Source organism: Lygodium microphyllum, chromosome 3 (assembly GCF_053477565.2).
Source record: "Lygodium microphyllum isolate KBCC chromosome 3, Lygodium_microphyllum_v1.1.10, whole genome shotgun sequence".
Lineage (NCBI taxonomy): Eukaryota > Viridiplantae > Streptophyta > Polypodiopsida > Schizaeales > Lygodiaceae > Lygodium > Lygodium microphyllum.
In genome coordinates, this window is record NC_141137.1 from 125,666,503 (window position 1) to 125,689,367 (window position 22,865).

Below are 22,865 nucleotides of genomic sequence, written 5' to 3' on the forward strand. Positions count from 1 at the left end.
CATGGAAAAAATGTTTAAAATAAAAAACAAGACATGTAAAAAATAAAGCATATTTTAAATAAGGCATATTTTTTCCCTTTGTAAAAGAGTGCTAGGCTCCCTCCTGTGCAAAGTTGTAAATCAAAAGACACATGTAAAAGAGCCATGAGAATAGGAAAAGAATAGGAAAGAAAGTAGAAAAGAGAACCAAGGCTGAATGGCCAATCATGGAAAAAGGGTTGGGTGCGCAAAGGGAGAAGGGCATATATAAGAGTCAAAATGTAAATGGATAAACTCATTCTTGGTGTGTGTGCAAACTAGCTCTCTTCTTGTTCTTGCTCTTGCTTCCTACTTGTGCATGAGAGAGGGAGTGAGAGAGGGAGAGTGTGAGTGTGTGAGAGTGAGGGACCATGGAGAAGCTCTTTTTCTCCTTCTTCTCTTCTCTTTTCTCGTGCACGCATCTATGGAGGTTGGAGCTTGGAGCATGGGGATAGAGATTGCTTGAGCTAGTGCCTTGAATTGTGGATCTATTGAAGGATTCATCGAAGAGGACTATAATGATTGTATTCAATGATAAGCTCAATACATCCTTGAGTGGGAGGTTGTGTGCATAGCTATGTGAGAGGTAGCCATAGCCACTCACTTGAAACTCTTAACTTGATAAGCGGTCTATAGGGTCTTGACGATTGCTAGTGATAGTGATGACATTTTGGTTCCATTGCTGAGACAATGGATTCAAGCTTGAGTGCTTGTGACTCCAAATCGAGTGACGAAGTAGGAGTTTGTCTTCGAAACGGTGCTTGGTTTAGGTAGGAAGTGAGTGAGTTGGAGGATGTTGGAAGATTTAGGAGCATTAATTAGATCATTGATGTGTTGTTTTTCATTAGTAGGATGTATTAATATTGGGAAAATAAGGAAAAAAGAAGGAAATAATAAGTCTCTATAACAACTAGGAAATAGGGGAACAAAGAAAGAAAGGAAAAAAGATTTTGAATATATAGGAAGGAGCTAGAGGAAAAGGAAAAGGTTGGAAATTTTCTCACAACGCTGATGTCAACTCCTGTAACTTTGCCATTAGGAGAATTACTTAGGTAGTACCACCACAATGACCAAAGGGAAACAAGTTACGAATGTGGAGGCAAAACTGTGTGCTCCTAAGATAGTGCAAAAGGGAAGTGCCAAGGTTTAACCTAAAACACCAATTAGATGTTGTGAACAAAGTCAAGGAGTGGGTGAGAAAGAAGATCAAGCACATCTATAGGATGTAGAGTCTATTATGGAGTATGAGATTAATGAGCTCTCTAGCATGAGTCCACTACTCTCCCCTATGCACTTGAGATCAAGAAGCGCATCGACACCCCATGTAGCACTACATAAGAAAAATCTAGCTATCACCACAAACAGATGAATTGCCCAACAACATTGGTGGGGTAGAAAAATGGAGCTAGAGGAAAAGGAAAAGGGGGTGATGCCACACAAAAAGAAATTTTGAATACAAGACTAGGAGTTAGTGTGCTTAGCCATGTAGTTCTACAAGCTTGGGAAAAACCACTAGTGGAAACTGCACCGTTTAATATTACACTAGTAAATAGAATGAAAGTTAGACCATTCAAAGTGCTTAAAGATTATTCTTTGAAGATATCAAGAGTTCAATACTTTGTTAACTTCAAAATTATGAAGGGAGTGGACTACGATATTCTACTAGAGGTATGCCATGGATGAGAAATTCCCGAGTGATAGAGGATTGGGGTAATGGTTTGCTATTCTTGGGTAAAAGAATAGAAGCTGTTCAAGTAGATATGGATACTTGGAAAACCTTATCAGTTGACCTTGATGCTATCTCTGCAACACGAAAGGGTGACTCATAAGGAAAGCATGAACATGGAACCTTAACTAAGTATATTCCTTTCCTTGAGGATGAGTGGCGATTGGATGCATGTACCATTAACTTGCCATTCTTAGATGATGAGGTTGGCTGTAGAAGTAGCTAGTAACCCAACGGAGTCACAACTTCTGAGTTACCCAAGAATGATGCAACACCATCAGTGCCTCTCTGCATGATGACTAGGAGTACCACCAACAACTGACCAATGCCTACCACCTACCATGTACGTTAATAAACTTGAACTCCATGGAATTATTGAATACCTAATAAGAGAGCTTGCTGGTAACCTAGCTACAAGTTTTAAACCTCTTAAGGATCTCATGGTGGAGAACCCATAGTGGCAATGGACAAAGGTACATGACCTAAATCTCTTGTACAATAGGACTCTCATTGCGGATGAGAAAAGTCCTACAAATGAAACCCAAGGGAATAATGAACAATCTTAAGTACAAGGACCGGATGATGAATATGAAGATTGGTATTCCAATGGTGAGGAAAGTGAGGAAGAAGTTGAAACCATAGAATATGACATATGTTAAAAGATAGGCATAGGAACCCACTGTAAGCAAGGGTGTATGAGGGCAGATGGGTGTGAATAGCCTTACGGGCAGGGGAAACCCTAACCCTAGCTTGGCAGAGGCTATATAAATAGCCTATAGGTCACTATCAAACTTGAGATAGAGTGTACCCAAGTTGTACCTTGAGCAACTTAATAAACAAGAATTTGTTCTTATACTTTGAGCCTCTTTCTCCCTCTTGTGCAGACATTCCAATGCTACAACTCTGATTTTTTCCACATGGTATCAGAGCCTCCTCTGATCTCTTCAATTTCCTATACCCTCATCCTCACTAAGTGCACAAGATTGTCCATCATCTTCAACTTATCTCCTTCACCTCCATAGCTATCATGTACTTGCAAACCTTGGAGGACTTGGGGAGGACAAAGGAGGCCATATCTGCTCCTGCTTTCTTTTGGATATCCCTTCTCCACATTAGGGCACAATTCCTCGTCAACTCTTCCCCTAAAATTGTCCACGACTGAGCCCCAACATCCGTACCAGTGTGCACACAGTAGGGGACGCAATCCTAGCAACCACCTTGGGGCTTTGATAGCCCCCCTAGTGGGTTATCCTCATATACAAGGATTCCTAGAAATTTGCTCGACAGAGAGAGATCTCTGACAAACCCTAACTGTGTACCCTGTGGTATCCATAGCCAGTAAGCTCTAAACTTGGCATTTTTCACCTCTTTCACTCTGAGCTTTATTAACAATGATTCTAATCACTAAAGCATCTTCTCTGAAGCTTATTTGAAATCTAAAAGCTCTTGGACATGCTCGATGGACATCACTAAGTGCATTGGGAAGCCGACTTCTAACCTGCTTTCATTCAAGCATTTCACTAAGCTTGACATTAGTGTTTTTAAACACTTATCATTAATCATCTAATCATTTTCTTGCTGGGTATTTATTAAATCTAGTGAGTGTTATTTTGTCATATTCCTCTTCTTATATTGTTGTAAGGTTATGTGTACAATTATAAACAGATAGACCATCATATACTAGAATTGTATTGCATATCTTGAGTGACTTTGGTTCAAGTACACTAGTCAATGCAATCAAAAGGATGATATTTCCACCCATGGCAAATACTTATAAAGTACAAAATGATGGAGAGAGGGTATTGGCCTCTCATTCAAGGCACTAGAGTTGTAAACTTTGGAAATCTGGTGGATGTAGAGGATGACCAACATGCCCAAGCCATCATAATGTTACACTTGGATGAGTCCATGATTCATCATGTTGATCAACTAAATACCGCTAAAGAAAAATGGGATGAGCTTGAAAAGCTCTATGGAGCCACTGGTAAAAATACTAAAACCTTCCTTAAAATTGAACTCTTTAGCTTGGAATATAGATTAGGAGAAGATTTGGGAAAATTCATCTCTCACATGAAGGGACTTATGGCACAGCTCGCCTCTGTACAAGCTCTGGTACATGAAGAAGATGCTATTGCTATTCTCCTAAAAGCTGTAAAACATGTGTTTCCTACTCTTGTAACCACTCTTACCAACATTCCAGACCCTACATTGGCAAGTACCATCCAATCCTGTTTGGAACCACAAAGAAAGTAGCAATTGTCAGGCATCTTCAACTTCCCGTGATCAAGTATTGGTACATACAATTCTCACTAGATGTTCTTTCTGTAAGAAAAAATGACATCTTGTAAACATCTGTTGGAAGAAGAAGTATCCCGAGAAAATGAAATGTAACAAATGCAAGAAGACATGGCATATCACTAGTAAATGCCCCAACACTCCTGATGTACCCAAAGAATTGGTGGCCAACTATGCCTCCAATCCATTTGAAGATCGACTGTTTTAACTCTTTAAATCATCTACCTAAAACACTCTTGTAAGCCTGATTTATAAAGGCATCCTGGGGGGGGCATCTTATATGCCTTGTAATCCAATGCCACCCTGGCATTGAGGGGGGGGTGTTAGAAGATAGGCATAGGAACCCACTGTAAGCAAGGGTGTATGAGGGCTGATGGGTGTGAATAGCCTTAGGGGCAGGGGAAACCCTAACCCTAGCTTGGCAGAGGCTATATAAATAGCCTATGGGTCATTATCAAACTTGAGATAGAGTGTACCCAAGTTGTACCTTGAGCAACTTAATAATGTTCTTGTACTTTGAGCCTCTTTCTCCCTCTTGTGCACACATTCCAATGCTGCAACTCTAATTTTTTCCACAACATAGAGGGATGAGAGATTGAGAAAATAAGAGAAGACTCCAAACCCTAAAAGGCCAGTGCCTTTAGAGAAAAAATAGGATTTATCAAGGTCAATTATGATTTTTCTTGGTTAGAGCACCTAGACATGGTGGATTATGAACAAGTTGGATGAGTGCAATCAGACGCTACACCACTACTTAGAGTAGAATCGGTCTCGGGGCTATGACCACCAAGGGAAACTCCTTTTTTAAGTGAAGGCCATGAGTTCAACTCTAAGTCAAAAGTCATCTTTGAAAGTGATCCACAAATCCCACAACCACCTAAGACTAGATGCACCAAAGGGGACTTCCCGATCCATCTCAGGTGCAAGAGGCTCAAGGAACAAAGAAGGAAACAACCCAAGTCATCGGAAGCTAAATGAAAAAATAAATCACATGACTTAACCAAATGCTTCATTAACTATAGGAAGGGCAACCACATAGTGGTGTTCGTAGGAGCCAAATGAGCAGGGCAAGTTAGTCAACCCATTGAAGGACATACTAAAGTTAATGAAGTCAACTTGGCAAGGGAAGGAGGTAAGCCTAGACCTGTGTACATAGTCAATGACTTAATTGAGAAAGAGGAAGCCAATCCCATTAATCTCTTATGAGAGTATGTAGATGTATTTTCTTGGTCTTGAGAAGAGCTGAAAGGAATTGATCCAAGTATTGTGACTCACAACATTCCTATGACCCCCACCAATACACCAATCAAACAAAGACCATACCCAATGAATCCAAAGCATTCTCATGTGGTGAAGGAGGAAATAGACAAGCTGTTGAATGCTGAATTCATTTATGAGATTGAGCACACGGACTAGGTATCACCCATAGTAATTGTCCTGAAGAAGAATGGGAAGATTTGAGTGTGCCTAAATTACAAAAACGTCAATGTAGTGAGGAAGGGAGATAACTATCCATTACCTACACCAAGAAGATGCTCGAGAGAGTGGCACAGAAGGAAGCCTAGAGTTTCTTGGATGGCTTCTCTAGGTATAACCAAGTGCAAGTCCACCTAGACAAGAAGCATAAAACATCATTTGCAATCGAATGGGATGTGTTTGCCTACATAGTCATGCCATTTGGGCTAACTAATGCACCTGCTATCTTTCAATGTCTTATGTGTGCTATTTTCAAGGACATGATTAAGAAGTGGCTAGAAGTATTCGTACATGATTAGTGTGTTAATTCCAGTTGGGAAGCATACCTAAGTAAACTCTACATAGTTTTTGAGAATAGTGTAGGCAATATGGTCTCTCTAATCTTCTCCAACACTCAGTCTTCAACAAGCATTCAAGTTATTTGTTGCCAGCAAGGAGGGGAGATCTTGACAAGATTCTCAAGCATTCAAGCAATAGTGTCCATTGACACCCATCTAGTGCTTTTAGCACTTATGTCATTTAACACAATCAGCTTTGCCTCTGATCTTTTTTTCTTTTTTGCAACTCCAGCATCAAATCAACGAGGGAAAGACTTAGATTTGCAAGATCTTGAAGATTCCAACTTCGAAGGGATCATAGTCACCAAATCATCTAGCATCACTTGGTACTAATCACCTAGTGCTTCTTAGCACTTGTGCTCAACTGAAATTTGAATTGTTTGGAGCTGATTTGCTATTGATCTTGCAATCTCAAAATGGGAAAGGACTCACCAACACCTCGATTCAATGGAGTTGAATTCCATACATGAAAAACTAGGATCAAACTGATCCTAATGAAGAAAACACAATATTAGTGAGTTTGGGAATCTCCCAATTCCCATTTTTTGTAACCTAAAAAGGTGGCACCTAGATAACATGCCCATAAGTTTCTCAAAACCATATGATGTGACCTATCATTGGAAAGTGCTTGAAAAATGGAATCTATTGAGCTATAGAGCGATCAATTTGGTGTTCAAGTTATGATAAATCCAAAGATTTGACCACGTGTCCCAAACTTATGGGAAATTCCCATATTCCCCAATATGGTGTTAGAAAGTCTTGTGGTCAATCACAAGTGGTCAAGAGAAGAAACCAAGGGAACCTGCACTTTCAGTTTTATGGGATAAAAATGATGATAAGGCTCAAGCTATTATCAAGCTCGAACTTGATGACAGCTACATTCATCATGTTGATGATTGTGAAACATCTTACGTGACATGGGATTGATTAGAAACCTTATTTGGAGCTCATTCCAAATCCTCAAAATATGGTTTACTAATTGAATTTTTTAGGCTTGGCATGCAAAGTAATATCTCACTTGTTGAATTATATGGAAATCTTGTTGATACAACTTGTAGGAATCAACTTGAAGATGAATGAAGACATTTGCATTGGAGTGCTTCTCAAAGGTCTTCCACCTGAGTTTGATAATGTGTCTACCACATTAATCAACATGCCAAAGCCAAAACTTGTGGACATCAAAGCCTCTCTCCTGGAGGAGGAAAAGAAGATCAAGAACAAAGGAGAAACAAGCATCCCAAGAGGAGACCAACAACTCCTCTATGTGAAAGGGAAGAAGAGCGTAGTCTGTGATTTTTGTAAGAAATCTAGGCATATTGAGAAATTTTTCTATGCTAAGAAAAAATCTCAATGAGCATATCTTGCTACAATCAAAGAAGATGAAGACAACATTGAAGAAGAAGGAGAAGAAGAACCCCAAGAACAAAAGGATAGGACTCACTAGTCCCTCTTTTGTAGCTTATTTTCTGATGATAGACTTTTTAAAAGTTTAACATGTGGACTTGCCTTATGATAAGCTCCTAAACCCCTCATGTAACCTCTGCACACTATAGCCTCTACACACTTAGTGAGGCCTTGTAACAACCTCTAGCTTTGTATGGTTGTTTTTTTGTTTCTTCCATGTCTACACTTAGCAAGGTTCTACTCATGACAGCCTCTATATACTCAGTGTCTTTTCCAGTTGTGATTGAGTAGGGGTGTTGAGACAAATAAGGCAAAGAAACATACAACAAATAAAGCCTTAAACTAGGACATGTATGCATGGTTTATTAAAACCATGGTTTTTGAATACCATGGTCCCTTTCCACCTATCTCCACCTACCAATACCACCTACTATAAGCCTATAAAAGGCACTCATCCCCACACTCATTCCATCAGACATTATCGATCAGTTGTACTTGCATTATGCTTGGATAATATTAGTTGTTCTTCTTTATCAATGCTTCTTCCTCATTATAATTATCTATTTGCTCATCAGTGATCTCCATAGGATGCATTCTCAGTATTTTAACATTTGGGTCAAGGAAGAAAGAGGAATACTTAGAGGCATTCCCCTCCCTGATGGAAGTACCTTTGTCACACAACTTTTTTCTGATGATAACACAAATATGGTTGAAGCATTGGAGGAAGTGGTAAGTAACTTTCTACAGACATATAAAGCTTTCTGCGTAGCATCTTGCTCCAAGCTCAGTCAAAATAACATAGATATTAGCTATCTCTTATCATGGGACCCCACTCCACAATGGGTGACAAATTCTCAGATACTTAGGGTAGGAATTGAGATCACCTCCTCTCAAAGATCCCAATGGCTATACTGGATAAAGTCAAGATTAAGATGGTTTGCTGGTTTGACTTCTTAAGGGACCTAACAGGTAAAGGGGTGGTAATCTAGTCAATCCTTCCTTCTACACACTTTTTGTTGGAGATATTTTGTTGTTCTACAAGTATAATTGGGGAAAAGTGGAAAAGTTTTTTAGAGCCTTTCTTGGACATATTGGGATAACAAAATGTGCCTTGAAGTGAGTTGGGCCCAAGTATGCACTCCAAGGGAAGGAGGAGGATGGGGACTGGAGCTTGTGGAGTCTATAATAGACAAGATTTTGCTCCACACTATTATAAAAATTGAATTGGTAGTAGCTGTGATACACCCTCACCTACTTCTTTCTCCAAAAATTGGAGTGTAAACCAAAGCTTCATCAAGGGATGAGATTTATGGATTAACTAATGGGAGAAGACATAAGAGTAAGGATAAGAGGGTTAGAGGTGGCCATAAGCCCATTGACATGCTAGAAATATTTCTTAACCAAGGTTGAGTGGAAAGGAAATCCCGAGGGAGATCCTTCTCTTATGCAATTCTTGTGGACAAAAAAGATGGAATATGAAGACAACTATTGCCCTTATTTGGGTTAGTAGTAGGCTATCTAAGAAGACTAGCGCAAAAGGACTCCACAAATGGATAGATTTGTGAAGAGTTTACTTAACTGAGTGGAAATATTGTAGGGAATTAGATTAGGAGTTCTCTCTCTCCAATGAAAAGAGTCAATTGGGTAGTAGAAATGTTTGGGCACAAGATGGAGACTTGGCCCACCATAATTACTCCTCTAAGCATCCACTCTTTGTGCTTTACAAACCCCTAGTTATACTTGACAAGGCTAGGAAGCGGAAGAATTTCCACAAGCCATCTCATGTATTCCTATATAGAAGCTAAAAGCCAAATAGTATTATACATTCCCCTATGAGTCCCTCAAAGTATAGGAAAGAAGATGCAAGAGGGTCCAATCCTAAGATCTACCATGCAAAAAATAGTACCTTTAGAGGATCTAATCCCATGTGCATCTTACGTAACACACAAGAAGAAGAAATCCCACACTTGTTCTAGGACAAAAGGATCGAGAAGTTAATGTTCAATGTAGGTTTCTTTAGTACAGTTAACTTCAAACATGCAATATTGGGTGACATGGGTGCAATGACTAAAGAAGTATGGGGAATGCCAGCATTAATTAGAGCAGTGGTATGTTGGAACATCTAGAGATATAGGAACAATGCATTCCATGGAGGTAGAAAATTTAGCAAAGATGATATTGATCATCTATTCGAGAAAGTTAAGAAAGAGGTGAAATCCCTCATTTGGTCAATGTGTGGAAGGAAGCAAGTGTACAAAATAGATGTAAATGCCTTTATGTTAGTATGCCTATTGTAATGCTGGTTTCACATGGCTTTGACCTATCCTCTTGAGAGAGCATTCTCTTATTTTGATGATGGAGGTTGTAAATATTTACCATTTAATATAATTAATTTTTGTGATTGCATTTAAAAAAATAAACAAAAGGCTATTTTGTATATGTATAGCCCAAGGGACCTCATCAACACAGTTATTTATACCACACATATATTTTGTGATATATAATTCAAAAGCATGCACCATTAGAGCTTTTACCCAATGTTTATGCACTAGCTCTATAGCACTAACATGGTTACGTATGACATATTGAGCTAGACATCATAACATGAGGCATGTTTGTATCGGAGCTTGTTCATCAAACAAGTGCAATAGATACTTGATATAATGCTCTCTTCGAAGTCATTGCCAAAAAATATCTCTTTCATTTGGAGATACCCTCATATGCTTGATCCACAATCATATAACTATCTCCTTCACTTTGTGAGACAAATTGCCATAACTCTATATATATAAAATCAATTTTCTTTTAGATAAGTCAAAAAACAACGTGCTTGATATAGCATAATAAAACAAAGGTGCCTCCGATGAATATCAAGAAGTTTTGCAACTTGATTGTACTAAACCATGTGGATTGAGTTTCAATCAAAATAGAGGCAATGTACGAGACACACTCATGACTCAATGCTAGAAACAGACAAAATACACCCTGACATCTATGTTGTTACAAAACTGTCAAGATTGTGGGAGAGAAGGAAGGAGTCTCACTTGTAGCTTTCTTGCTTGCACAATGGGGGAATACACACAAAGGTGGAGGCTGAAAACAGTTTTCCTCTTCTTAGTTGTGTAAGCCAAAAGAACTCTCGTACAAAGAAATAGAAGAACCCTATATATGGGTCTCAAACCAAACTCAACTAACTAAGGTGGCATACTAACTGAGCCACGAAGTAGAGTAGATAAGGATAGCTGTCATCTAGCTATTATTCATGGGCGGTGTACCAACCGCATCTGCAACTGACAAGTCGGTGACATAAATGCACAATGGTCACCCTGGCATATCACGAGTGGAGCTCGATATCTCAATACTCCCCCTCGAGCTCAATCCCAATTCCTGCACACCAAGCAGGTCTCTGAACTTGCGCAGCTTCTCTGCGCCCAATGCCTTCGTAAATATGTCAGTTACCTGATCCTCTGTGCTGACATAAACTAGATCAATAAGACCTAGTAAAACCCTCTCCCGCACATAGTGATAATGAACCTCAATGTGCTTTATTCTAGCATGATAGACTGGGTTATTTACCAAGTGTATACTACTCATGTTGTCATAATAAATGACAACTGGCTCATCTGTAGGCTGATGCATATCATAAAGTATCTTATGCAACCAAGCTACCTCACATGCAGCCATTGTTGCGCCCCTGTACTCAGCCTCTGTGCTTGACAAGGCAACTGTAGGCTGTTTCTTGCTGCTCCAAGTGACTGCAGTACTCCCAAAAGAGAACACATATCCACTGGTAGATCATCTATCAGAAACACTACCAGCCCAATCAGCATCAGTGTATCCATGCAACTGTATCCAAACCCCAGTCTCATAAAGTAGTCCATACTGCAATGTGGACTTCACATACCTGAGTATGCATCTAGCCGCATCCAAATGCAGTTTCCTTGGAGCCTGCATAAACTGACTTACCAATCCAACAGCATAGCTCAAATCTGGCCTGGTAATAGTCTTATAATTCAAACTTCCTACTATGCGTCTGTACATAGTAGGGTCTTCCAGAAGCTCACCTGCATCTGCGCTCAGCTTCACATTCTGCTCCAAAGGAACTGAAATAGGCTTACAGCCTGTCATCCCATATTTGGACAGCATGTCCAATCCATACTGCCTCTGCAAGAGCCATATCCCACTTGGTGATCTAATCACCTCAATGCCCAAGAAATAACGCAGCTCTCCCAAATCCTTCATCTCAAACTTCTGCTTCAATAGCATTTTCACATGAATGATATCTTTATCATTATCACCTGTCATAATCAAATCATCAACATAAATGACAAGTAGCATAATACCTTTCTCTATTTTTCTCACATAAAGTGAGAAATCTGCCTTGGAAATCTGAAAGCCAATAGTGACAAGACACTGTCCTATCTTGTCAGATCATGCTCTAGCTGCTTGCTTCAAGCCATACAAGGCTTTATTCAACCTGCAAACAAACTTAGGATGAATAGCATGCACATAACCTGGTGGTTGCTCCATATAGACCTCTTCTTGCAAATCACTATGCAAGAAGGCATTCTTTACATCCATCTGATGTAAAGACCATCCCTTTGATGCAGCCATAGCAATGACTACTCTTACAGTTGCCATCCTTGCAACCGGACTGAATGTTTCTTCATAATCAATGCCATATGTTTGTGCATACCCCTTGACTACTAATCTTGCCTTGTATCTATTCACAGAACCATCTGCATTGTGCTTCACCTTATAAACCCACTTACAACCAATTGCATTCTTATCTTTAGGCAAAGATACCAATTTCCATGTAGCATTTGCTTCCAAGGCATCCATTTCTTCATCCATGGCTTTCTCCCATTTTTCTTTTCCCATGGCTTGCTCAAAAGAAGTGGGTTCTGGTTCCTGTATCACTTTGACCATATAGGTATAGTGAATGGCTATAAATCCATCATATTTCAGCCTGTCCACAGGATACCTAGCTCTAGTAGACCTGCGCAAAGTAGGTTCACTCCCAGGTGCTCTCAAAACATCCCTGGTCTTCCTTACTCCATGTGTAACAATAGAAGGAATACCCAACTCATCATCAATGCTCTGTTCTGAGCCACTGGATTCACCATCCACATAAGAGTGACCTACATTCGCATCAAACATGGGCTGATCTACCTTCTCTTTTCCTTTTCGTGATACCTGAATACCACTATCTGCATTGCTTTGAGAAGATTCTCCTGATCTCAATCTGCCTGTCCATGGTGAAGAATGTGAACCACTGCTAGAGGACGCTCCAGGTCCACTAATATCTTGTGACTGCTGCTGTGAATTCTGTGCAGCATTACCATTTTGTGCATCTACATTATCAATCACATTTACTGGTTTATACTAGCTACTCATCTCATCAAAAACAACATCTCTGCTCACTGTAAACTTATGAGTAGAGGGGTTATAGCATCTATACCCTTTTTGCTCAGAGAGTAACCAATAAAGATGCACTTCTCAGCTTTTGGATCCAACTTGGATCTCAACTCATCTGGCACATGAACATAGGCAATGCAACCAAAAATTTTCAAATGAGAAATATTTGGTTTCCTACCAGTATACCTCTCCTCTAGAGTCATGCCATGTATTGCTGCAGTGGGAGTCCTGTTCATTATGTAGACTGCTGTAGCAACTGCTTCAGCCCAGTAAAAATCTAGCAAGTCTTTTTCGTTGAGCATGGCACGAGATACCTCTCCAATATGCCTATTTTTCCTTTCTGCAATTCCATTTTGTTGTGGGATATGACTGCATGAATATTGTTGCTTTATGCCATGCTCCTGTAGGAACCTTGCAAACTCATTTAAGAGGTACTCTCCCCCTCCATCTGACCTTAGGTATTTTATTTGCAGGTCTGTTTCTTTTTTAACCATAGCTTTAAGAGTTTTGAAATGCCCAAAAACTTCACTTTTCTTTTTCATAAAATACACCCAAACTTTTATGCTATAGTCATTAATAAAAGTGACAAAATAATGACAGCCTCCAAGAGATACAGCTTTAGTAGTCCACACATCAGAGTGGATTAATTCCAATGGCTTTTTACTCTCTTGAACATGTCTAGGAAATGGTTTCCTTGCATGTTTTCCAAACTAACAGGCTTCACATACCCTATGCATTTCTGCAACCTTGAATTTTGGCAATCCTGCAACAATATTTTGGGCCTGCATTGATTTAAGTCGTTGTACATTAACATGACCAATGCGTTTATGCCAGATATCAATATCTGTAACTACACCGGACCCATGTGCAAACATTGTTGCATTCAATTCAGACATGTTTGCATCCAATGTAAACATTCTGCCCTTCTTCTTTCCTTTTGCTATCAAGCGACCTTTATTTTTCATATCCTCAACAAAGCATCCATGGGAATTAAATCTGACCTGCAAGCCCTGCAGATTGGTCATGTGCTGTACCATAAACAAATGCTCATTTCTGTCATCACCCTGTCTACTAGAAGATGCATAATTTCCTTGTTGCAGTTTTCCATTCATGATGTCATTCTTCTTTTTATAGCAGTCTTTAGCCATATAACCCATTTTACCACAGTAGTAGCATTCAACATTGCTGTTTGCATTTTGGCGTCTTTGCCATCCACCATGACCTCTTTGGCTCCCCCTACCTCTAGAGTTACCACATTCTCCTCCATAGGACTCGTTTTCTTGAGTTTGCTGCATATTCTGATTTCTACCACGGCCTCTAGATCGGCCTCCTCTACCTCTGCCTCTACCTCTTCCAGCATTTGAGTAGAAGACATCTTCTTTTGAAGTTCCTCCTGAAGAAGATGCACCACCATTTCTCTGCTCCTCAGAAATTAGAAGAGTAATCAACTCTTCAAAATTAGGAAATCTTTCACGGATGGAAATGGATGTTCAGAACTGTGCATAATCCTTTCCTAGACCATTCAAGGTCACAGAAACTAAATCATCATCTTCCACTGGTGACCCAATGGAAACAAGTGCATCTGCAATCTTCTTCACCTTCATGTGGTAGTCATTGATGCTCATACTTTCTCTTTGCACATTGTGCAACTCTTGCTTGAGCTGCATTTTCCTGGCTTGCGTATTTGTGCTATACATTTTTGACAAAGTATCCCATGCCTCCTTTGGCGTACTTGCATCTTGAATATGCACAATCATAGAGTCTGAAATGCTAATAGACAGCCAGTACATAACTTTCCTGGCTCTCTCATGCCATGCTTTAAATGCCTGCATTTGCTGTTGATTGGGAACATCAGGAAGAACTCGTTCTTCTTCATTTCCTGCAAAATGAATTCCCAATATCCTTTTCCCATAAGGAAATTCATCATTCTAAACTTCCATGCTTGGAAGTTGTTCTTGTCAAGCTTTTCAGTGACAATCTGTGAAAGAGAATCAGAACACTGCAAAAAATTCTGTCACTGCAAAGAACACAGCTTCAGCCTCACAAAGACAAATCTGCAAAACTGACGAAAGTGGTATTTGACCACACAGTCACTTCCTAGTGACGATTTTGCATCAACAGGCAACAAGGATGATTCTGTAACTCCCAATGTCTCTGCGCACAGGCATACGATGCAATTTCTACAGTAACTTTTCACCAATCTGTAGAACAGTAGTCACACAGCATAAAACAGGGCCTTTTCCTAAGTGCGTGCAGAAAACTTCTGCCTCCAAAACAGGCCCCGAAATGGCCTCAAATCAAAAAAACAGAGCAACCAGGGGCTAAAGCCTTCTCCCACAGCATATACTGCCCTCTTGCTACACCGCAAAGGGCGTCTCAATCTGAGACAATGCACTCTTGCACTTTCCGAATGTGCTACCTGCAGAGACTTGCTCCCAAAACAGAAAAATGAAAGCAACACTGGTCCTCTTACCAAAACACCGCGAACTTGGTTTGCTTTCTTGATCTCCTTACCACGAACAAGGCTCTGATACCATGTCAAGATTGTGGAAGAGAAGGAAGGAGTCTCACTTGTAGCTTTCTTGCTTGCACAATGGGGGAATACACACAAAGGTGGAGGCTGAAAACAGTTTTCCTCTTCTTAGTTGTGTAAGCCAAAAGAACTCTCGTACAAAGAAATAGAAGAACCCTATATATGGGTCTCAAACCAAACTCAACTAACTAAGGTAGCATACTAACTGAGCCACGAAGTAGAGTAGATAAGGATAGCTGTCATCTAGCTATTATTCATGGGCGGTGTACCAACCGCATCTGCAACTGACAAGTCGGTGACATAAATGCACAACGGTCACCCTGGCATATCATGAGTGGAGCTCGATATCTCAACAAAAACTTCCTAAAAATGAAAAAATACTCATGTGGTCATTAGCCATATCTAACTCACATGGCACTTAATCACACTTGCTCATAAGCTACATTTGCTCATTTGGTACTTAGCTATGTTGCCCATCTCATCTTTCAATCTTGTTGATATGTCGATGAAGATAATTAAATTGAGGCCACAAAGCCTTTTCATAACCTTACACCTCATCGAGGTTTATAGATCTGTAATTAGGAGTAAATATCACATAGGGTTTTACATTGTGAGTTATTGGGCTAGTTTTTACCTAATAGGACTTGTATGAGGTTGCTTGTTTTTTGAAGGTTTTAAATACAAAGAACATATTAATGACATCATAAATTGTGCATGTCATGTGCATTGGTATATTTATGCTAATGGTTTAAATAGGAGCATACCTTGTGTGTGTGCGCATGTGTGCACGTGAATGCATATGCACTATCTATCATCCATCATTATATGCTATGGTGGTGCTTAGTTAATCATGATGCTATATATCATGGCCCAGTATAAAAAATGATAGTGTTCTATTGTATGTTTGTGTCCAATTCCTTAAGACACACTTCATGCAAAATAATATACTCCACTTTAATAGTTTGCCATGGAGCTAAAACACTTTTTAGATATACCATTACACGTATTAGCATAATTCCCATACATTAAGAAGTTGACTCAAAAAATCCTTATAATATTATCCTATCATCTTGATGACCTCTGAAAGCTATTCCATACTTCAATTGGTTCATATTGACATATCTAATATAATGTGTAATCGTAATGTATAGAGTTATCTATTGATCCAACATACCATCATGTGAAGATTGTCATTTTAAAAACTCACTGTTACAAATTGACTCATATTTTGCAATCTTGATGGTTGTTTAAAAATAAGATGATGTAAGGAAAGATGAAAAATAAATTGGTGTTTTTTAGGAGATCTGTGTGTAACACAACATCATGGTGCACAAATCATAATATAAATTCTCGAGAAGACTTGTAAAACACAAGGCCTATGAATAAAGAACAAGAAATACAAGTTGAATCATCAATGTGCAATGAGTAGCTAAACACAAGAGAGATCATTTGGTGAAGGATGCATGTGTGTCTCTTGGTGTGATAGATCATTTCTGCAAAAACAAAGGTAGGATACAAATTTTAGGCACACACAACACATGACACAAACACTTAGAGAAAGCTTACATCATCTAACTCAAAGATGGTAACTATGACTAGAAGGCCATTGGCCTTAGACAATGTGCACACTAGGAACGATAGAATTGGCATATTTATGGTTTTGTTAGCATTGCCCCATAGGGCATATGCTATTGCAATGGTATAGTGGTAAAGTAATTCTCCTTTGTAAAATTATCCCTAGTTAACTTGACTCACGTGGTCTAGTTTTAAAGAATGCTAATAACAAACACAAGAATTTTTTAACATTTTCCTAAAGGGTAAAGGAACTTGTTTTCCCTTGTTTTTCCTTATAATGCTCAATATCATGAGCTTCTACGAGGGAAACACTACATACCTAGCCAGGTATGTTCGGGGAAAGGGGTTGTCAGTTGTGTGTGCCTCCCTCATTGAAGTTGATGATCTTGTGGTAATTCACAATGTGGGAATTATAGTGGGAATTTGTCTAAAACTTCTTCTAAAAAGGGGAATACTCGGATGTCGACTCATTGCATTGTCTTGTTTTCTTCATGTGGTTTGTTGTAGGCTAACTAAGATGAAAGTACTTTACTTGCAAGTTACCCACATAAGGTTATAGGAGGTTGTCCTACCTTGCAGTGTAAGCTATCCATATAGGGTCATATAGGAGGTTGTCCTACCTTGCATGGAATGTTGTTTGCAAGCCAATCCAAACCCTCGTATAGTCCTTCACCCGAGGTTGCACAAGTGCTTTGGATGTACCTAGAAATCCAAAAATCCATGTATAAAGTTAAGTCTTCCATAGCCTCTTTTGTGGTGTAGTTAACTAATTTAAGCTTTCTTTGACCCTATCTTATTCAATTTACCAATGGCGATGGCGAGTTGAATGTAAGCCCAACTTATCAGTGATCTCTGCAGCATTCATGGCATTTGGAAGGTCTTGCTTGTTTGCAAACACAAGAAGGCTGGCATCCCGAAGTTCATCCTACATGGAAGCAAAAGCAAAAGAAGAAGATAAGAAACCTATTGATTTGTCTTATAATTTGTTAGTGTAACTACCATATTGATTGCATGTGATTAATCTGAATGTGACAAATGCTAAGCCTCTAATATAGGCTTAGTGCCTCCCCCTTATATGATTAGTTGAGGGTGGATTTGACCACAAATAAATTCTCATTTGTCCTATTGCATTGGTTCACAAGAAGATTGAGACAAATTCACATTGTGAATTATGACAAACATCATGAGCTTCTACGAGGGAGGGGCAAGTAGGTATGTGGTGTCTCTTGAGTAAGAGCTCATGATGTTGAGCTCTGTAGGAAAAAACAAGGGAAAGGAGCCCCTTTTACCATATGGGAAAATGTCCAAAGCTTTTTTGTGGTCGAGGGTCCTAGATCAAAAGCTTTTGCATTCTACATTGGTTGAGGAAAGACCACATGCTTTTATGCATGTATATGAAGGCTACGGTCCCAAGCTCTTTGTTTGCCTCATTCAACAAAATGTAGGTGCATATGTGTAAGAACTTGTGCATCATGTACCAAGAGAAGAGATCGGAATGGTGCAGTCTTTTGTTTTGACCATTGATCATCTAGTGCTCTATTGACTTTGTGGTATGGTATTAACACTATAATTAGGACCAACATGTGGCAGCTCAATTGTTTGTTGGGAGTGTGTGCGAGTTATGTAAGGTCATATGTCCAAAACCCACAATTGGGTGGCTCTTAGTCTTGCACCTTTCAAATTGGGTGAAAGGCGCGTTTTACCATCAATAAATACTGCCAAAAGGTGTTAAAAACACATCACAATAGACACTATCATGAGATCATCACGCTCCTGCCTTAAAAGCATAATTCCCGAATCCCACCTCATCCAGTATCTTATGAAGCTCGTCGCGTGCTTCTATGACCCGGTCTCGATCGTTGCTGTCCACCACAAAGATGAGGCCCTCAGTGTTCTGGTAGTAGTGCTTCCACAAAGGACGGATCTGCACCGCAAAAGGACGTAACAGCAAACACTCAGCATTGCAGCACTGCCTGATGGTGATCGGATTACCACCAATTCTACCAATGCTGAAAGGCATCCATTCTTCTTCATGTACGACCTTAACCACATGCACATGCCCTAATAGGCAGGCTGGGTACTAGGACAGATATCTTTACAGTGTGGAGTAAAATCATGGATGAAGAAGCGAGAGGGAAGGTTTACCCTGTCCTGACCTCCGACATCCCAGACAGTAAAGCTTAGATTCCTGTATTCAACAGTTTCCACGTTGAACCCTGCAGCAACATGGGGAGGGGGAGCTGATTAGACAGGGATGGATGGATGGATGGATGGACTCTCTCTCTCTCTCTCTCTCTCTCTCTCTCTCTCTCTCTCTCACACACACACACACACACACACACACACACAATAAAAACATCATACTGGAACGATGATCAGATTACCAATTGTGGGTATGGTGGTGACCACCTCCCCAAGCTTGAGCTTATAGAGAACTGTAGTCTTTCCGGCTGCATCGAGGCCAACCATCAAGATCCGCATCTCCTTCTTCGTGTAGATCAGAGGCCCCAAAACCTGGCTCAGGAATTGACCCATCTCTCTCTCTCTCTCTCTCTCTCTCTCTCAAATTCAAGTTCAAGTTCCCCTACTCCAAGTCATATTCTGCATGCATATATATATATATATATATATATATGTACGTAGTAGGCACAGAGAGAGAGAGAGAGAGAGAGAGAGAGAGAGATATCATGGATGGCCGCCCCATAATCACATAATAGTCCACGGCTTGCGTCCCAAGTCTATTACCCCGCACACACCGATAACAATTCCCTGTTGTACTCAGCCCTTTCCTCGAAGAAGTCTTTTGCCCTCCTAAGTCAGTTTCTGTAACCTTTGAATCATTAAACTATTTCAACTACTACTTGCAGGGGCATTCCCGCATTGCGGTTGATTTGTGACTCTTTCTATCTAGACACATAGCTAAGTTTTGACTATGTCTTTTTTTCTTTCTCTTTGTTTTTTATTTTAGTTTGTTTTCTCTCATCTCCTTGTTCTCTCTCTTTTTTTCCTCCCCCCCCCTCCATGCTCCTCTCTTTTCCTTCTCTCCCTCTCCTCATTTTTCCTCCTCCTCCTCCTCCTCCTCCTCCTCCTTCTTCTTCTTCTCTCTCTCTCTCTTTAATTTTTTGATATTGTTCCTCTCTCTATCTTTCTCTTTTAAATTTTACATTTTCTCTCTCTATAATTCTATTTCTCTATGTTTATATTCTTTCTTCTTTTTCTTCTCTCTCTCTCTCTTTCTTTTGAATTTTATATATAAATCTCTCTCTATCTCACAGTATGTGAAAAACTATGTAAAAAAATTTAATAAATTCAAAAAAAATTAAAATGTTAAATTAAATGGAAAATAAATTTGTAAAAAGACTTTAAAAATATTTAATTAAAAAGAAAAAAAAAGTTACAATTAAAAAATTTAATCTAAAAGAGAGAGAGAGAGAGAGAGAGAGAGAGAGAGAGAGAGAGAGAGATTTAATTAAAAAGGGGAGGGGAAAGAGAGAATGAGAGATTAAACGTGAGAAAGATGGAGTTTTAATTAAAAAGGAGAGGTTTGGGAAGGAAGGTAGGTTCAAGAAGCCCTCTAGAGGTTTGGGGTTTCCTAAATCTACAACCAAAATAATATAATATATAGATATAGATTTTCTCACTCACTCACACACACACACTCTCTCTCTCTTTCTCTCTCTCTCTCTCTTTCTCTCTCTCTCTCTCTCTTCTTCTTGTCTCTCTCCCTTCCCCCCCTCTCTCTCAAAATATGTAAAAAATTATGTCAAATTTTTTAATTAAAAATGAATTTAAAATTTTTTAATTAAAAGAGAAATAGCATTTTAAAAAATATTTTTAAAATACTTAACTAAAAGAGGAGAATACTAGAAAAAAGAGAGGGAAGTTTAAATTAGAAAGTTTAATCTAGATAAAAGGAAGGAGAGAGAGAGAGAGAGAGAGAGAAACTTTGATTTAAAACAAGAGAAAAATAGACATTTGTGTAAAGTTTGATTTAATTTAAAAGAGAGAGAGAGCCTATACATGAGAGAGAGGAGGGGTTAATCAAAAAGGGGAGGGGAAAAAGAGAGGGAGAGATTAACTAGGTTGACATGTGCAGCTCAATTAAGGAGTTTGAAGTTCTATATGCGATTCTTACATGTTTGTTATGTAGCAGTTTTACTGATGGTGTTTAGACATGCATCATGTTTCGAAGCGAGGTACATTTATAGATAAGTTTTTGCGTTGTTTAAATACATGGAGGATGTTAAGAGGAGAATATGTATGCATATGTAGTTTGAGTCACTGATTGTGATTTTGAACGTTCACATTTATTATGGTTGTAGTAGGTGCCATGGCCAAGTGGGAATAAGAACGGAAACACTACATTTTCCAAGTTGATATCTAGGCAGGGTGAGCTTCTTGCAGGCAAGCTGTCTGTCCTGAACGTCATTTTTCTTTCAATGAGATGGTTATTATTCCGTAATATGATGCATCTGAACTCGTACTGATCAGCTCTTTGGAATGCATGTCTCGTCAGCTTGGTTCGACTACCACTACAACAGAAACGAGGCATAGACGCGCACGTTAGACGCGCAAAGTTGGGTGCGTCTATCAAAGCGTCTATAAATGCGTGTAAACGTGCGTGTAAATAGACATGAATTTTGTGTCTATATATCCGTGCAAATAGACACTAATATAGACGCGCCAGCAGACGCACAATTATTTAATCACCTAAAATTAGCAATTCACATAATTGAAAAACCAAAGTTAATAATTATTTAACCACCTGAAATTGATTCTTGAGCATGCACATGTGCGCATGATAAAAACCATAGAATTAAGAATACACATTGAATCATTGAATTAAAAAAATAAAGTTAATAATTACTTTTTCATTGCTCTCTAATGAATGGCAGTTCCTCCAGTTGATAAGCCTAATATAAGTAATTAGCAGCAAGCGACAGAAACCTTACAATTAGTAGCAAGCATTGCAATACGTATCTCGTAATTTCTCTATGTACTTGAAGATGATAAAAGATACTTTCTTTTTATTATGGAAAATTCAATGCTTGCTTTAAAATTGACTATTGATTCTTGAGTATGCACGTGTGCGCATGATAAAAATCATAGAATTAGGAATACACATTGAATCAATAAGCAAATTAAGTATGTTACAGTGAATGATCTATCTCATCTTCAATGAGATCAGCCCTTGCTAAACTATCTACTTCTAGGTCTATGTTACCAAGAGGTAACGAAACAAATAAGTCTATTCCACTATCAGATGTGTTGCTATATTGCTCAATAACTTCATCAATATCATCGACAATCACATTATTGTCTTCTTCTGTGTTTCCTTGAACATCCTCGCGAGGTTCATCTTGTACTATATCACGCATATCATCCATTATGGTGTCATCATGCACATCATCATTAATTGTTGGATTGTCATCTGCTATCTCCATGTCGGTAATATTACCATATATTGGTTTTGAACGATTAGATATAGGGATGACATACCACCATCGGTTATTGTTTACCATTGGATGATACACAACCTGTATTTGAAAAACAAAAGCAAAAAACTTAAGTACTTATTATATTTTGTATATGTATCACATGTATACATATAAAAAAATTAGCCTTTGCATATATACCTGCTCGCATTGTTGAGGTAGTACTAATGTGTCATTCTTGTTTTGGTGAAATTTTGTAGAGTCAATGATTACAAAACCACGTGGATGACGTCTGATTGTGCAATGCTCACCATTTGTTACCACTTCTTTAAACCACTTCACATCCAGTACATATATAAAGAATCGTCTAAAGTCAAGCTTTAGGATATCTTGGATCAAGCCACAATAACCTTCCATGGTACCATTGGCAGCCTCGAAGTGAGCAAGGACACCACAATCTTGGGTATTTATCTTTTCATCTATACGTTGAGTTCGAAGATGTTTACCCTCACACCAAAGTGCATTGAATAATGTGCACTAGTAGTAAAAGATAAAAGATCAAACATGTCAATTATTTATATAAAATAAAACTTATAGAAACAAATTAATTGATAGTATGTCTCACCTTTGATAAGCAACCTCGTGCA

The 22,865-nt window shown here is 39.0% G+C and overlaps 1 protein-coding gene across 1 annotated transcript; it reads right to left on the reverse strand.

Annotated features, from left to right (window-relative positions):
- Positions 1 to 16,399: 16,399 nt before the first annotated feature.
- LOC148038863 (ADP-ribosylation factor 1-like) lies at positions 16,400 to 19,373 on the reverse strand. The gene is made up of 6 exons (XM_087675479.1): positions 19,168 to 19,373; positions 18,929 to 18,999; positions 18,588 to 18,707; positions 17,590 to 17,708; positions 17,404 to 17,485; positions 16,400 to 16,701 (listed from the first exon to the last, which is right to left on the reverse strand). Exons 1-6 carry the CDS (start codon positions 19,316 to 19,318, stop codon positions 16,696 to 16,698), a joined length of 549 nt encoding a protein of 182 aa, XP_087531605.1. The 5' UTR covers positions 19,319 to 19,373; the 3' UTR covers positions 16,400 to 16,695.
- Between the last annotated feature and the right edge of the window lie 3,492 nt (positions 19,374 to 22,865).

Excerpts from the sequence above, each read along its gene's own strand:
- LOC148038863 (XM_087675479.1), bottom strand. The coding sequence starts at position 19,318 with ATGGGTCAATTCCTGAGCCAGGTTTTGGGGCCTCTGATCTACACGAAG. Across the intron at positions 18,708-18,928 it reads ATGTCGGAGGTCAGGACAGG|ATCCGTCCTTTGTGGAAGCA; the intron begins GTAAACCTTCCC and ends TTTGCGGTGCAG. Across the intron at positions 17,709-18,587 it reads TTCATAAGATACTGGATGAG|GATGAACTTCGGGATGCCAG; the intron begins GTGGGATTCGGG and ends GCTTCCATGTAG.